The sequence below is a fragment of the Microcaecilia unicolor genome, chromosome 3 (genome assembly GCF_901765095.1).
Source record: "Microcaecilia unicolor chromosome 3, aMicUni1.1, whole genome shotgun sequence".
NCBI lineage: Eukaryota > Metazoa > Chordata > Amphibia > Gymnophiona > Siphonopidae > Microcaecilia > Microcaecilia unicolor.
In genome coordinates, this window is record NC_044033.1 from 371511049 (window position 1) to 371527977 (window position 16929).

Consider the following 16929-nt stretch of genomic DNA (forward strand, 5'->3'; position numbering starts at 1 on the left):
CAAATCAAAGCTTTCTTTCCAGTCAAGAAAGGGATGGAATAGATATAATATGAGCAAGGAATGAGGGAAATAAAGGAAGAAGAGGGAGGGAGCTGTTGGTTCTGTGCTGGAAGTTGAATGTTGTGGTAAAAAAAAAAAAGTGTGATCAGTTGAACCAATAAATGTTAATTTAAAAAGGCATAATTTCTGCTGTTTACCGTAATATTTTTTAAAGACACACAGATGCCTGTGTGTCTAAATAGCGTCTAAGTAGGTGCTTTGTTATAAAATTAGCATCTTAGAACTGTCTACCTGATGGTTTGTTTAATTGTGTATATTTTATTGATATACATTATCACGTCTATTTCATAACCCTAGTTCCAGTTGTATTTACTTCACCAGTGGCTAGTTTTTCTCAAAACCTATAACGCTACGTGGCAAAATGTTGTCTTGTGTTAGTAGTTCAGCATTTTTGATTGATACATGTGTTAAACAAGGTTCCCAAATTTATTTGTTTTTCTTTCCTAGGATTGTGAGGCAGTTTACAGCAGTATCCCAGGACTGAAAGCTCACTTGGGCACCTGCTCGAAGGTTGGTATGCTATATGTTATAGTACGAAACAGCTATCTATTAAACTGCTGATATTAGGGCTTCTGATTTGTGTGTGTATGTATATATATCTCCTCCCCCCCCCCCCCCCCCCCCGCCTTCCTTCTTTTCTCAGCTCAGAGGTATTTCTCTCTCATCCCCTATATCGTTCCCTGGTGGTCTTTCTCTAGAACTTCTGTGACCCCAGCAGTCGTATCTTCTCTTTCCCCCACACCTCCTCATCCTGAATAGTTACTCTTTCTCTCAACCCCCTCATCAATCCCTCCAGTTAAGTTTTTCTCTTTTTGTCTTTCCCAGTACTGCCCATAGAATTCCCCTTCATTAACTCTAGTACTGTCCCCTAGATCTCCCTCCTGATTCCAGAACTCTCCTGCTACACACTTTGCAACTCCTGACTCTTTTTCAGTTCAGCCATGACCACCTCCTGCTCAATGCTGCAGTGGCAATAGCTGCCTTCTTCTGTTTGATGAGGCAGAGCTGCCTCCTTCAGTTCAGCACAGTTGTGCCTGTCACATCATACCACACCAGAGAGGGAGTTGAGCTATTTCAGCACCAATGTGATATGGCCATGACAGCAGGAGCCAGATGAGGTCAGAGTTCAGCAAAGTAGGGTTTCAAAGTTTATTGGTTATAATTGGAAAACCTAACTTCTGCATTAGGGTGTTTTTATCTAGGTTGGTTTATTTATTTATTTATTTATTTTTGTTGTTAATGCAAATTGGAAGCCCTAGATGTTATACAGACCTTTAAAGAGATTATATATTCTCCGAGGACAAGCAGGCTGCTTGTTCTCACATGTGGGTCGATGTCCGCGGTGGCCCAGGAATCGGTATTTTGCAAGCAAAATATTAAAACGTTTTGCCAGTCTTCTGGCGCGTGTGCACTGTGCATGCGCGGACTGATTTTCCGCCTGTCGCATGAGCACTTCTCAGTTTTTCTTTCTCCGCGTTGAGGTGCGGCAGCATTCATTTTCTGCTCCTCTCAGGCCCAGGAAGAGTCTTCTTCATTTGCGATTTGGTTCGCTTCTGTTTTTTTCTGCTTTTTCTCACAAGATAAAATAAAAAAATAAGGTTCCCGTAGTTTCCCTTTAGTTTTTCTCCCTATTTCAAGTTTTCTTTCTTTTTCGTTGCGGCCGGGTTCTTCCCTTTTCTCTTTTGTGCCTTTTTCTGATTTTTAGGCAAAAAATCGCGTCTTTTGATTTCGCCGAAGCTGTTTTTCCTTCCATGTCATCGAAGACTCCCAGTGGCTTCAAGCATTGTATGCGGTACAACCGGACTGTCTCAGGTACCGATACCCATGCCTGGTGTATTCAGTGCCTTGGGCCCAACCATAGCCCAGCCGCTTGTAGTCTATGTATTCGTATGAAGAAACGGACCCAAGTGTCTCAGAGGCCCGACGTGAAAAATGTTTTGGGGCTCAGTCAAGTCCTTCGACATCGGTACCCAGGTCGTCGTCGTCGACGACATCAAAGGGAGCATCGATGTCGGGGAGAGAGGTAATGGCTGCTATGAGACCAACTCATGCTGGGAGCAGTGAGGCGTCGAGTGGGTCTCCACCTGCCTCCAAGCCTCCTGTTATGCAGGCCCCTCGGGACCGGCCTTTGTTGGACCCGGCCCCGAGGAGACGTGAGGAATCCATGTTCTCCTCATCAGTACTGAGGAGTCTCGATGACGGGCGTCGAGCGAAGGCTAAGAAGCACTGTCATAGTTCTCCTTCACATGGTACCGGGAGCTCTGGGACGTCGAGAGAGTTGGCACTCGAAGTGTTGGCGCCGAGAGGATCGCTCAGCCTCAATACAGGAAGTGCTGATGCGTCGGTCTCCTAGCAGCCCGATGCCTGCACCCGAGCCTCCACGGATTCTGACACTGCTTGTCCCACCGACCCTGCAGCCTTCTCCGATGGCAGCTCTTGACAAGCGCATCCGGGCCTTGTTTCCAGAACTTCTGGAAGGACTGCTATGTCAGTCAGCTTCGGTGTCAGGGGTGCTTGCGCCTTCTGTACCATCTGCTGCAGCGGTGTCTGGCCCTTTACCTGTGGTGAGGTCCCCGAACGCAATGCTACCTGCGGCATCGGCGTGCTGCCACCTAGGTCGACTCCCCTTCGACATTGGTGGAGGGAGCTTCACCGCAGTCAGACCGGGCATTGGCCTCTCGATATCACCACAGAGGACATCGTTCCTCGGCGTTGAAGCACCTTAACTACGGTTTTATCTGACACTGAGCAGGAGCATTCGTGGGAGTCGGATGAGGATCCCAGGTACTTCTCTTCTGATGAATCCTCTGGGATTCCCTCTGATCCTTCCCCTCCACTAGAAAGGAGACTGTCTCCACCAGAGAGTCTGTTCTTTTCCTCTTTTGTCCGGGAAATGGCTACGGCTATTCCCTTCCCTGTGGAGGTTGAGGATGAGCCCAGGACTGAGATGCTCGAGGTCTTGGATTATTATTCTCCACCTAAAGAGGCTGTGACAGTAGGGCTCACAATCTAAGCTTGTACCTGAGGCAATGGAGGGTTTAAGTGACTTGCCCAAGATAAGAAGGAGCAGCAGTGGGATTTGAACCGGCCACCTCTGGATTGCAAGACCGGTGCTCTAACCATTAGGCCACTCCTCCACTCTCACTTACGCGAAACTGGTCAGCCCCTCTGTCTGGCTCCGTGGTCCCGAAAAAAGCTGAATCCCAATATCGGATCCACGGTGAGCCTGGGTTGATAAGGTCTCGGTTACCCCCACAATTCCTTCAAGAGAGCCAGGAGTACTAGAGACTATGCTTCGGTGCCCCCAGGCAGAGAAGCTAGGACTCTTGATTCTTTTGGGAGGAAGATGTATCAGGCTGCTATGCTCGCTGCCAAGAACCTGTCAAACCAGCTGTTCATGAGCGTACACTTGCGGGACTTATGTCAACTGTCCAGCGTGGTTGAGACACTCCCTACGGAGGTGGCCGAGCCTTTTCGCCAGGTGGTTAGGCAGCAGAAGGCGTGCCGCAAGTTCCTGGCCAGGGGTACTTTTGACACGACATCCAGAATCGCTGCTCAAGGTATAGTGATGCGCAGACTCTCATGGCTGCATGTCTCTGACCTGGATCATTCTGTCCAGAGGCGGATGTTCCTTGCCGGGGGGAGGGGGGGAACAATCTTTTTGGAGAAAAAGCAGAGGATCTAGTTGATGAAATCAAGAAGCATAATGATGCTATGGATTCTGTCTCCCACCGGGCACCTTCTGCTACTGCTTCCTCATCTAGGAGGTTTGTTGGAGGGAGGAGGAGTGCCCCCTATACCTACTCTAGGCGTAGGTACACTCCTGCTTCTCGGCAGCCTGCCCAGGCTCAACCCCAGCACGCTCGTTCTCGTCAACAGCGTGCGACTAAGGCCCATTCTGCTCCCTAGCAAAAGCAAGGGACGGGCTTTTGACTGGCTCCAGTTCAGTATAGCCTCAGTGATAGTGTATATTCCGGATGACTCACCAGTAGGGGAGAGGTTGATGTTTTTTCACCGAAGGTGGCCTTTCATAACCTCCGACCGTTGGGTTCTTCAAATAGTCCGGTTAGGATACACTCTCAATCTGGAATCCGAACCTCCAAATTGCCCACCGGGAACTCAGTCTTACAGTTCCCAGCACAAGCAGGTACTTGTAGAGGAACTCTTTGCCCTTCTACAGGCCCAAGCGGTCAAACCCATTCCACCAGGGGAAGAAGGGCTGGGATTCTATTCCAGGTACTTCCTTGTGCAAAAGAAAATGGGGGGGGGGGGGGATGCATCCCATCCTAGACCTAAGGGGCCTGAACAAATTTCTAGTTCGAGAAAAGTTCAGGATGGTTTCCCTGGGCACCCTTCTTCCCATGATTCAAGAAAACGATTGGCTATGCTCTCTGGACTTAAAGGATGCTTACACACACATCTCGATACTTCCAGCTGACAGGAAGCATCTTCGATTTCTGCTGGGAACTCAGCACTTTCAGTACTCTGTGCTGCCTTTTGGTCTGGCATCTGCACCCAGAGTATTCACAAAGGTATGAGTCACTAGGTGCTATGTAACCAAATTGATTTAATTAGGTCTCTGGCACAGAAGATTCAAAACCCAATTCTAATAAAAACAACTTCAAGACAGATACCAGAACCAGAGTCGCCAAATCTTGTGTAACCAAGTTAATTGGATTGTCACTTGGCACGATCTAACAGAAATCACAAACGAAGTCAGACTTATCCTGCCAATCATGAACTCATGGGCGGATGCATTTCAGTTAAAACTCAACGCAAAAAAAACCACATTGTCTCATCCTCTCATCACAATACAGCACGAACAAACCCACCAATATAAGCACCCCAGACTACACCCTTCCTGTCTGACAGCCTGAAAATTATCGGAGTTACTATCGACCGAAATCTTACACTAGAAAGCCAAGTGAAAACCACAACAAAGAAAATGTTCTACTCAGTGTGGAAACTCAAACGAGTAAAACCTTTGTTCCCGAGGGAAATATTCCACAGCCTGGTACAATCAATGGTGCTAAGCCACCTAGACTACTGCAACGCAATCTATACTGGATGCAAAGAACAGATTATTAAGAAACTCCAAACTGCCCAAAACACCGCAGCCAGACTCTTATTTGGAAAAACGAAATACGAAAGTGCCAAGCCCTTAAGAGAAAAACTACATTGGCTCCCAATCAAAGAACGAATTGCGTTCAAAATCTGCACCCTGGTTCATAAAATTATCCACGGCAAGGCCCCGGTTTACATGACAGACCTATTGACTTACCAGCCAGGAACTCAAAAAGATCAGCATGCACATACCTGAATCTCCACTATCCTAGCTGCAAAGGATTAAAGTATAAATCAACATATGCATCCAGCTTCTCCTACATAAGCACGCAACTATGGAATGCACTACCAAACGTCATGAAGACAATGCATGACCTAACAAACTTCTGGAAATCATTAAAAAACAACTTGTTCAAAAAGGCACACCATAATGATCCAACTTAAACACCTGAACCATGCAACACAACAAAACTCATACCATAACCGAACAAAACTTAACTCCTTCTCCTTACTACATAAGTACATAACATAAGTATTGCCAGACTGGGAAAGACCAAAGGTCCATCAAGCCCAGCATCCTGTTTCCAACAGTGGCCAATCCAGGTCACAAATACCTGGCAAGATCCCAAAAAAGTACAAAACATTTTATACTGCTTACCCCAGAAATAGTGGATTTTCCCCAAGTCCATTTAATAATGGTCTATGGACTTACTCTGTCACTTATGAACTTTAACACAATACCACCCTGTATTTCTTATACCGGAATTGGCAATCACCATCATGGTACTATGTATTCCACATTGAGCCTGCAAATAGGTGGGAAAATGTGGGATACAAGTGCAACCAAATAAATAAATAAATACAAAACACAGTTCTAGAGAGCACCTTTAAGACAATTGCAGCATAAAAATATGAAATCACTGGCACAGAAGTACAACACAGTTCAAATAAGAAACTACCAGCATAAAATTATGAAATCACAATGCAACAACAATTGTAAGTTATAGGTAATAGGATAGAATGGTTTACAGAGGACAGACCCTCAACAAGTGAAGGGACAGATTTTTGTTTTTTCTTGTCCCTAATTCTCTGTCTTGCTTTGTCAACCTCCTGCACCTTGGTCCCTTCCTACTCTCTCTGAACCCTGTCTCTCTTGTCTCATATCCTGTCTGTCTGTTTCTTATAACCTGGCAGCAGCTGTCCTCATCTTGGGCCTGTGATGGTCTGCTTTCCTTCTTCAGGCGTATGGGCTGATGACGCCTTCTCTCTAGATCTTTCTCCCTTGTAAGTTGTGAACAATATAAACAAACTCCGCAGAGAGATTCCAGACAGGGATGACATACATTACCTTCTGCCCTCTTTGGGATCCTTTTGTAGTGTTGGGTGAAGGGGAGGTGAGGGGTTGGGATGCAGAGGCGTTCTGTTGCACAACTCCTTATCCCTAACATTTCTGCTGCTGGGAATCTGCATTTGGGGAAGATAATGGGTGATGGGACATGCATACATACTAATGGACACATGCTTATACTGCCCCTGAGCAAGTCATAGACCTAATCTCCCCTCTCAGTATTATTGTTACCCATAGAACCTTAAGGAGTTCATAAGCTACTGTAGACTTCAGTACAAAAATGTGTAGGGAGTAAAAGAAAATAAACTCCAATTCAGGAAGGGAATGGCCAAGATGGTGGCACGATCCTGATAGTGTGAGTGTGCCAATCGTCTCTGCTGTACCGTTGTTGCTTAATTTGGCCTGCTATGCCTCATACCAAGAGAAAAAGGGCTATGAAGGCTGTTCCCCAGGCTCAGCAGAAGATCGACTATTTTACTCTCAGACCATCAGTGATTTCTGGGGAAAGCGTCTCTGCACAGAAGTTGGATGAAGGAGCGTCCACTTTATTGGGATTTAAAACATCTTTTTTGCCCCTGGCATCTAACACCGCCGTGTCCTGCAACCATAACAGTTGGGTAGAGAGGCCCATGCTGCCGAAGTTGCGTTTGCAAGAGAATGTGGTAAAGGCGGTTAGCTTAGCAGGGTTTAAAAAGTTTTGGGTGGAGCCTTCTGTTGAATTTTCAGTCTTCGAATATTGAACTTCCCGAGACCCCTTGGTATACCACCAGTGAAACTTTAAAAAAACAAACAAACCCCATTTGATTAAAGTATTAGTTCTCTGAGGATGAGCAGGCCATAGTTTTCACACTTGGATAATAAGATTCCGAATTGCCCGGTCCAGAGCTTTTAACAAGCTTAAACAGACCTTTAGAAAGAACGAGAGTCGCTTCACTGTACATGGGCTAGTGCCTTCCCACCCACCACAAGAGCGCGGTTACCATTTTTTTTTTAACCTTGGTGAGGAGTGGCTGCTTTTGTGTCTTTCAGTGTGTTTTTCTGCTTTTTTTTTTTTTTTTTTTTCATGTGCCTGTGCTCAGGTCCCCTTTTTTCTCTTCCCTATACAGTTTTTTTTCTTTTTTCCAGATTTTGTTTCCTTTGTTTTTCATGTCAATTAGGCCTTGACTGCGACCGGGTTTTCTGGTACCTTGTCCCTTTATCTTGGACCATTGCTTTATTTTGGTTTCAGAGGTTTTTCCAGCCATGTCCACTCAAGTTCCCAGTGGTTTCAAGTACTGTACCCGGTGCAGTCGGGCCATCTCTGTCAAGGACACCCATTCTTGGTGTCTACAGTGTTTAGGGCCTGACCATAGGCTTGCTAACTGTGTCCTCTGTCTTCGGATGAAGAAGCAGACCCAGGTTGCCAGAGAGGCTCAACGAGAATGGATTTTTGGAGCCAGGTCAGCTTCTTCTATGACAGCATCGACGTTGAGTGCTGCACCAACATGGGAAGCACTGGTTCGTATGGCTGCTGCTAGACCTGTTGACACTGGGAGCAGTGGTGAATCAAGTGGATCTCTACCTGTCTCGATGCTGACTGCTATGCAGGGCCCACAGGACTGTCCAGCATCGTACCCGACCCCAAGGAGATGTGAGACTTCGATGTCCTCATTGGCATTGAGGAGCCTCGATGCCGAGCTTTGAGCGAAGGCCAAGAAGCATTTTCATCGGCCGTCCTCGACACACAGTGCCAGGAGATCCAGGTCATTGAGGGATTCGGCACCCAAGAAGCGTCGGCGCCTGGAGGACTACTCCTCCTTCGTTCAAGAGGTTCCGATGCGTCGGTCTCCTAGCTGCCAGGACCAGGCTCCCATCCCGACCCCAGCAGCTCCGCAGGCTGTCTCTGCACCTACATCACAGCCTTTCCAAATATCGGCCCTCGATGAGTGCATCTGAGCCTTGCTCCCCGAGCTGCTGGATGGCCTCTTGCAACAGTGTGTATAGGCATCGGGGATGCTTGCACCACCATGCCTCCCATTGCGGACTCGCTTGGCTCTCAGCTTACGTTGTGGCCTCCGACACCTGCAGAGGTTGGCAGATGGCCCTTGCCAGGGTATAACCTTTTTGAAGAGAAGGTTGAGGAGGTTGCTGACCTTTTCTTCTCTTTCCTGCCAGGCACCTTCTGCATCAGCCTCCTCATCCAAGAGTTCTTTTGGCAAGTTGAGCATAGGTGCCTATTACTCTTAGAGGCGCCTAGGTACGTCGCCTCCTCTCGACAGACTTCTCGGGTTCAACCCCAGCGCACTCATTCCCGTTAACAGCGTACGCCTAAGGCCCCTGCTGCTCCCCAGTGAAATCCAGAGACAAGCTTTTGACTGGCTCCAGCAGACCATAGCTGCTGTCAGTGTCCGTCCTGGATGACTTGACGGTCAGGGGGAGGCTGAAGTTTTTCCACGAAAGGTCACCCCTTGTAACTTCCGACCAGTGGGTTCTTCAAATAGTCTATCTCTAACGCCCTGCATTGGCATCAAAACCACCGAGAGCTCATTACTTCAGCTCTCAGCAGGAGCAGGTACTTGCAGAGAAACTCAGCCCTTCTGAAGGCCCATGCGGTTGAGCCCGTTCCACCAGGGGAGGAAAGATGACGATTCTATTCTGTGTACTTCCTTGTGCAAAAGAAGACAGGTGGGATGCTTCCCATCCTAGACCTAAGGACCTTGAACATGTTCCTGGTCAAAGAAAAGTTCAGGTTGGTTTCCCTGGGCACCCTTCTCCCCATGATTCAGGAAAATGATTGGCTGTGCTCTCTGAACTTAAAGGATGCATATACACACATCCTAATACTTCCAGCCCACTGGAAGTATCTTTGGTTTTGGCTGGGAATACAAGAACCACATGTTGCTCTATGGCCTTGTGTCTGCTTCCAAGGTATTTACCAAATGTCTTGTGGTAGTCGCAGCATCGCAGTAAAGACTTGGAGTCCATATGTTCTCTTATCTTGACAATTGCCTGGTGAAGAGCACTTCGGAGGCCTGTGCTCAGGAGTCCATGCAGAAGACTATTCGGGTGCTAGAGTTGCTAGGGTTCGTTTTTAAACTACCCCAGCTCCTAACTTTGCCCTGCTAAACAATTGGAATTCATTGGAGCACTGCTCGATTATGCAGAAGGTTTGAGCCTTTCTCTCGGGGCCAAGAGCAGATGCTCTAGTTGCACTGGCTTCTCAGATTCGAGCCTCTCAGCAGGTCACAGCTCAGCAGATGTTGAGGTTGTTGGGCCACATGGCATACACAGTTTGTGAAGTCCATGACACATCTTCACATGAGATCAGCCCAATGGATCTTAGCCTCTCAGTGATGCCAAGCCATTGTGGGGGGGTGGGGGGGTGTGTGTGTCTGGAAGATGTCATCCAAGTGTCCCCGGAGCTTGTTCATGCTCTCTTATGGTGGACCATTCGATCCACTTTCACTCTGGGACTTAAATTGCAAATTCCTCAGCCTCAGAAAGTGCTGATAACGGATGCACCTTTCCTGGGCTGGAGGTGCTCATGTGGATGGGCTTCATACTCAAGGTGCTTAGTCTGCCCAGGAAATGGATATCTAGAACTTCAGGCAATCTGGAACACGCTAAAGATCAGCTGTCTCGCCAAATTGTACTCATTTAAATGGACAATCGGGTTGCCATGTATTACCAACAAGCAGCTTGGCACGGGATCACACCCTCTTGTGTCAAGAGGCCATCCAGATGTGGCATTGGGCTTGCTGGTATGGCATGTACTTTCAAGCTACTTATCTGGCAGGCAAAAACAGCCTGCCCGACAAGACTGAGCAGGCTTATTCAATCTCATGAGTGGTCTCTCAACATGGGTGTTGCCCGAGAGATCTTCTGAGTGTGGGGCACCCCCTCGGTGGATCTCTGTGCCACTCACATGAATCACAATGTTCTTCGGTTCTATTCCAGGCTTCAGGCCCATCACAGACTAGCCATCGGATGCCTTCCTCTTTCATTGGGTGATAGGCCTTCTGTATGTGTATCCTCCCATTCCTCTTGTGGGGAAGACTTTACTGAAACACAAGCAAGATTGCAGAACCATGATTTTAATTGTGCCTTACTGGCCCCGGCAGATCTGGTTTCCTCCTCTTCTAGAGTTTTCCTCTGAAGAAATGTGGAAATTGGAATGTTTTCTGGCCCTCATAGCCTGGTTGTTGAGAGCCTAGAAATTTCTTCCTTGGGTCTTTCAGAGGGTGTCTCCTGGGTCTTGCTGGTTTCCAAGAAAGATTCCACTACGAAGTGTTACTCTTTTAAATGGAGATTTGCCATCTGGTGTGAGGGAAAGGTCATAGATCCTATTTCCTGCCCTACACAGACCCTACTTGAATACCATCTACACCTTTCCGAGTTTGGTCTCAAGAACAACTCTGTAAGAGTTTACCTCGGTGTGATTAGTGATTATCATCAATGTGTAGAGGGTAAGTTCATCTCTGGACAGCCTCTAGTTCGCTTCATGAAAGGTTTGCTTTTGTCAAAGCCCCCTGTCAAACCTCTGCCTATAATGGAACATCGTCGTTCTCACCTAGCTGATGAAAGCTCCTTTTGAGCCACTGGATTCCTGTCATCTGAAGTACTTGACCTGGAAGGTCATTTTCTTGGTGGCTGTTACTTCAGCTCATAGAGTCATTAAACTTCAGGCCTTGGCAGTAGATGCACCTAATATCAAGTTTTATCACAACAGAATAGTCCTCCGCACGCTGCCTAAGTTCCTGCCAAAGGTTGTGTCTGAGTTCCATCTGAACCAGTCTATTGTCTTGCCAACATTCTTTCCCCGACCTCATGCCCATCCTGGTGTGAGCGCCTTGCACACCTTGGACTGCAAGCGAGCATTGGCCTATTACATGGAGCAGACTAAGCCCCACAGGCAGTCTGCCCAACTTTTTATTTCTTTTAATCCCATCAGGATGGGGGTCACCATAAGGGAAACACACAATCTCTAATTGACTGTTAGATTGTGTTTCCTTCACAGGCCTGGGCTGGGCTGACTCTAAGGGTCATGTCAAGGCTCACAATGTCAGTAGCCACTTGTGATCAGCCTTCTTTGAAGAAATTTACAAGGCTGCAACGTGGTCTTCAGTCCACATATTCACATCTCACTGCCTTGAGCCGAATATCTGACGCGATAGTCTATTCAAGCAGACGGTGTTGCAGAATCTGTTTGGGGTCTAGAATCTAACTGCACCTCCTGAGGCCCATTTTATTCTGTTCCAGGCTGCAGACTCACTCAGTTTTATAGTTTCAGGTTAATCTGAATTCTGTTCTCGCCGTTGCACAGCCCAGTTGACCAATGTTTGTTTTCGGTGAGCTTGCATGCTAGTGATACCCCAGTTGTGAGAATTATGGCCTGCTTATCCTCTGAGAAAACAAAGGTACTTACCTGTAGCAGGTATTCTCCGAGGACAGGAGTTCTTATATTCTTACAAACCCTCCTGTCTCCCCTTGGAGTTGTTTCCTTTTTTTTTCTTTTTATGCTATAGTACTTAACTGTGGTAACCACACTCTTGCGGCGGGCAGGAAGGCACTCACGCATGAGCGTGGAGCAACTCTCACGCTCCACAAAGCACTGTTTAAGCTTGTTTAAAGCTCCAGACTGGGCAATGCGGGATTGCGTTAACCCAGTTGTGAGAATATAAGGCATGCTTCCTCAGAGAATGCCTTCTACAGGTAAGTATCTTCGCTTTATTCTCTGATGCTGTTCCTCCATTAAACAGAATTTACTATTTATCTCTTTCTTCAAAGAAATCTCCACAGGGAGACAAAAAGAGTTCTGGGTCAAGAAGTTCAGGTAGATGTAAAAAATATATCTGTCATATTGGAAGAATCTATAATAGAGTATACCCAAAGGGCCACTTCATTGGTTTCTTCTGTGTTTCAACAGGATGTGAATGCAGTCTATTTTAGACATTCACAAGATTTGTTTGGTGGACAAAAGGTGTAGATATATCCTGATGAAACAAAGAAGTACACCTGATAGAAGGAAGAGGGTTTTTCTTTTTACCCATGAGGCAAGAGACAAAATCTTGGTGCCGTATTTTTTCTGGCTTACCCCTGAAAATGTATAGTTTTTTGTAATGTGTCTTTTTCTTCCAATAAGTTGCATGCCTTTCTAGATATGAAAAAGATTATATAGGATGATTTTGATTTTGTTAGTTTATTTGAATAGATGATTGACTCTGTGATCATGCTAAGCCTTTTTTTTTTTTTGGTGATTTTTACGTATTTTGGATCTCCTTGCATTTCTGGGTTTCGCTCCGCACCCCCTTTAGGTTTATTGTGGTCTAAGGAAGAAATGTGTAAGTTTTCTAGTGTTAAAGTAATTTTTATTTTGGTTTAGTAAGTTTGGGCGCTGTTTACTAAGGCGCATTAGCATTTCTAACACGCCTACAATAAGCGCATGCACTAACTGTATAGGCGCCTATAGGGATATTGTAGGTGCGTATACGGTTAACATGCATTAAAAACGCTAGTGTGCCTATAACATAGTATAGTAAACGGCCTTTTCTGTGTTTCTGGTAATCTTGTATGTGTATATATATATATATATATATATATATATATATATATATATATATATATATAATATGGGGGGGGGCGAAAAACTCCTAGAAGAGTTTAGTGGAAGGCTAACTGGAATAATTGGAGTTAAGGATTCCAATGGAAGCTTAGTGCAGAGGAAAAAAAGTGAACAAGCCTGATTCTGAGAAGAGGATTGGGTTGTGCACTGGACAAGAAGTGTATGATTGGGAGAGTGAAGAGAAAGTGAAGGAGTGTAGCAAGTTTACAAAATAAATGATGGCAAATATTAGAGTAGAAAGATGAGGGAACAAGATCGTCAGTGCACTTAGAATTTTTTTGTTAAACTAAATCCCATACCCAACTGGAAAAATATTCATCCGTATATATGTTGGACTTCAGAGGTGTCACTCGGATTTGAAAATATTTTTACCAAGAAAAGTATACCACAATCATCTGTTTGATTTATTTATTTAAATTTTAACATTTAATGCAGGTTCTTCATAATTCATTCTGTTACATTTCTAACATTTCACAGAGTGGATAAGAAATACTCATCTTTCATTGTCGATCGTGGGGATTCAATTCTGACATGAGATCATGTTTTGCTCAACGCCCTTTCAATGACAGCATAGATAACCTAGAAAGAAAGAGGCATAGAAATAATAGGAATATATTGCTCTTTTAGAGACTGTTTCAGGACCTGACTTCTGGAAGCTAGTTGGATACAGGAAAGGGTGTGTGTGTGGCAGAATTTCATGCTAAAATGAATAGAGTGCATATTTAAGATGTTTTTGGATACTTTGAATGTTTAGATGTTATTCATGTGTTTTACGCTTTTATGATGTCTATTTGCTAATAGGCACAAAAAAGACTATTGAATGGGGACAAATGACAAAGTTGGGGAGATCACAGCTCACTATTGCAGTAATCCAAGTGAGAAAAGAACATGTAGGTCATATAGACAGATCTCAAACGTGAGAGATGGTGAATTTTTCCAAATACTGTATTAACTGAAGGAAGTTAAGATTAGCAAAGGAGTGCTATTGGTCAGTGAAAAACTTAAATATTTTGGTATTCCAAGTTGTTAGAAGACGTGACTTCCTGGTTAAAGCAGTGAGCCAAGAATTAGAGCTCAAAACCAACTTCCACCAGTGCCATTCCTTTTGGGTTTAAATAATACTGCCTGCAGTCCTACAGATCCCATGGAGGCATATTTTCAAAGCACTTATTCCAAAGTTCCATAGGTTTCTATGGAACTTTGGAAGGCTAAATGCTTTGAAAATATGCCTCATGGTGAATTAACCTTTGGGGTTCGCAACAGTAATAAAATCAAAAGTGTACCTGCACTTCTGCTTTCATGATCATGCCTACAAAGAATTGCTCCTGCTTTTTCTGTGGGCAATTTTTCTGTCAGAAGCAATCTGCATAATTTTATATTTTATATATACAAAACTATGCATTTTTTTCCATCCCCGTCCACCCCCAGGAACACTTCTTAGTAATGTGAGCAAAATTACCCACATTGAGAGGAAGCAGTGATCGGAGCTTCTATTTTATGGTTTTGTGTACATGGAAATACCTTTAGATAATTGAACTTTTTATCTCCTGTTGCTACAGTAACCCATTTAAGATTGAGAGCTTACTATTACCTGAATGCTAATAATGTTGCAAGCAGCCTTGACTGTTTGGAAAGGTACACAACATACTTAAGATGTTGCCTTAGGCATCTGTTAATGTCAGTGTGTAAGTATCATCTTATACTAGCTTAAGCAGACAAAAGAGTTTGCTTCTCTTTTCCTATTTGTGATCCTGTTGCCTCTGTGCATGGTTAAACTTAAACAATAGGAGGTACCCCTCAGTTGTCATAGTAACATGTTCTACAGCTGCTTTAGAAAGAGGTGAAAAGTTACATCATTCAGCAAATTGGGTAGTTAGTGACATCTAGTATAATTTGTCTATCAGTATGTTATCCATTTCTGAAATGTTCTCTTTTTAAAGCATTTTATAATACATCCATTATTCTCTTTAATGTTGTGTCTTCAATCACTAACAGGGAGATTTTGTCAGTGGGAAGTATGTGTGTTTGCTGTGTGAAAAGGAATTTGTATCTGAGAGTGGAGTCAAATACCATATCAACACTGTGCATTCTGAGGTAAGAGGTCTCCTGTGGACTTTAACTTGTATATTGCGTTAGCCTTCCCTCTCTCTTTCCCCTAGACCTTTCCCTATCCTTTGTCTCAGGTTCCATTTCAAGAGGTCATGGAAGAAAATCTTCACTTCCTGATGTTTTTCTTCCCATCTAGGAATGGTTTATCGTAAATACTAAATCAACAAAAAGTTTTGAAAAACCGATCAAGATGCAACAGAAAAATGATAAATATAAGACGAGCAAGGCAGCAGCAGCACAGAACAGGCAAACTAGAAGTACTAGAGAATTAATAGGAAATCATTCCATGAATAAGGCTCCAAATGCTACTGCAAAAATTAGGAGTGTGGGAATACAACTGCCTGAGAAAAACGACATAAGCACAAGCAGTGGGATGAAGGGGAAAGAACCAAGAAAAAGGAATGTGAGAGAGCCAGTTCCAAATGCCACAGTGATAAAAGCAGAAACTTTTGAAGTATCAAAACCTGAGACTTCCACAGCCCCCACTTTAAAACCAGTAACCACCACATCACAAAACCCAAGAATTCTGAAACTCAGGCTCAGAGGCACAAGATGTGAGTCCTTACCCCTGAAACCTGAACTACGGACCCGGCAGCACAGAAACCATTGCAGTGAAGGAAAGAAGAAACTGAAGGCAGATAGTTGAACTGGATACCAGGAAAAATGAAATTAAAACCACAATGGGAACAAGTGTGGCACATATAAATATGGCAACATCTTTATGGACACTCTTGATGAGGACCTTTCTTTTAATATCAACTGCTCATACTTCTAGTGTATAGATGTGTTTTTTCAATATAACGGAAAGTGAACACTCATTTCAGCAATTCCACCTCTCCATATAGCTGGCCCCTGGAGCACTCCACCACTAAAATCAACTTCTTAGACTTCACCATAAGAATGAAGAAAAACATAGAAACTGCCCATCTGTATATTAAATAAAAATTGACTGCCACAAACATCTACACAGCTCCAGCTTTCAACCCAGTCATCCTGTATTCAAATTGTTTCATACTGTCTAATCTGTTGCCAAACCTCTCTTGGGTAATGCTTTAGTCGAACATGGCCACTCTGCCAGACTAATATACAACATGCTGTAGAAAAAGCCAAAAAGCCTGTTTCAGTACAAAGACAAAAAAAAAAAAAGACTGGGTGATTTATTTTTATTTTATTATTATTCTTTTGCTACTACTAAAGTGACTACCCCACAAAGAAATCATCAAGGATTTTGAACTTATGTTTACTCTAAATGAAACATGAGACCTATTCATTGAACTATTCTTTATAAAAAGTGGCCCAACCTCTCTAGTCTTCTCTTCATGAACAAACTACTATCCAGCCAGGCAACAGGACCAAGAGGGACTTGCCTAGAAAAGAAATAAAGAATGTGTACAAACTGCTATCCCCACTGCATTCCATAAATCCATGAAAGTGTATGGATCATTGATCTACAAATCTTGTAATATGGTGCACTTCATTCAGAGCAAGAATTGTCCCAACAAGTGGGAGGGACCAAACAGGCTTTCAAAGCCAGAGTGACCCACCATCAGCACACTACAGCTGAGTGGACATAATAGACTTGTGGGACAAATATTTTCTCCTAAACAGAATGCAGAATCTCTGACTTATTGGTATTGGTCCTAAAGAGATTTTTTTTAAAAATCTTTCCAAAAAGGATGTCATGGTAATTGAAATATATTCATCTTTTAGATAAAAACAAAATGGACAACTAAGATGCTTGATTCAT

General features: G+C 44.2%; 1 protein-coding gene across 4 annotated transcripts in view; it reads left to right on the plus strand.

Moving 5' to 3' along the window:
• The window catches only part of ZNF512 (zinc finger protein 512), a 99258-nt gene extending 82935 nt beyond the window's left edge, over nt 1-16323 (plus strand). For all 4 annotated transcript variants that reach the window (XM_030198576.1, XM_030198577.1, XM_030198579.1 and 1 more), the window contains exons 11-13: nt 508-570; nt 15069-15167; nt 15319-16323. In XM_030198576.1, the coding sequence (XP_030054436.1) occupies nt 508-570; nt 15069-15167; nt 15319-15828 (672 nt within the window). In that variant the 3' untranslated portion in view covers nt 15829-16323. The remainder of the gene's footprint in view (nt 1-507; nt 571-15068; nt 15168-15318) is intronic.
• The last annotated feature ends 606 nt before the right edge of the window (nt 16324-16929 follow it).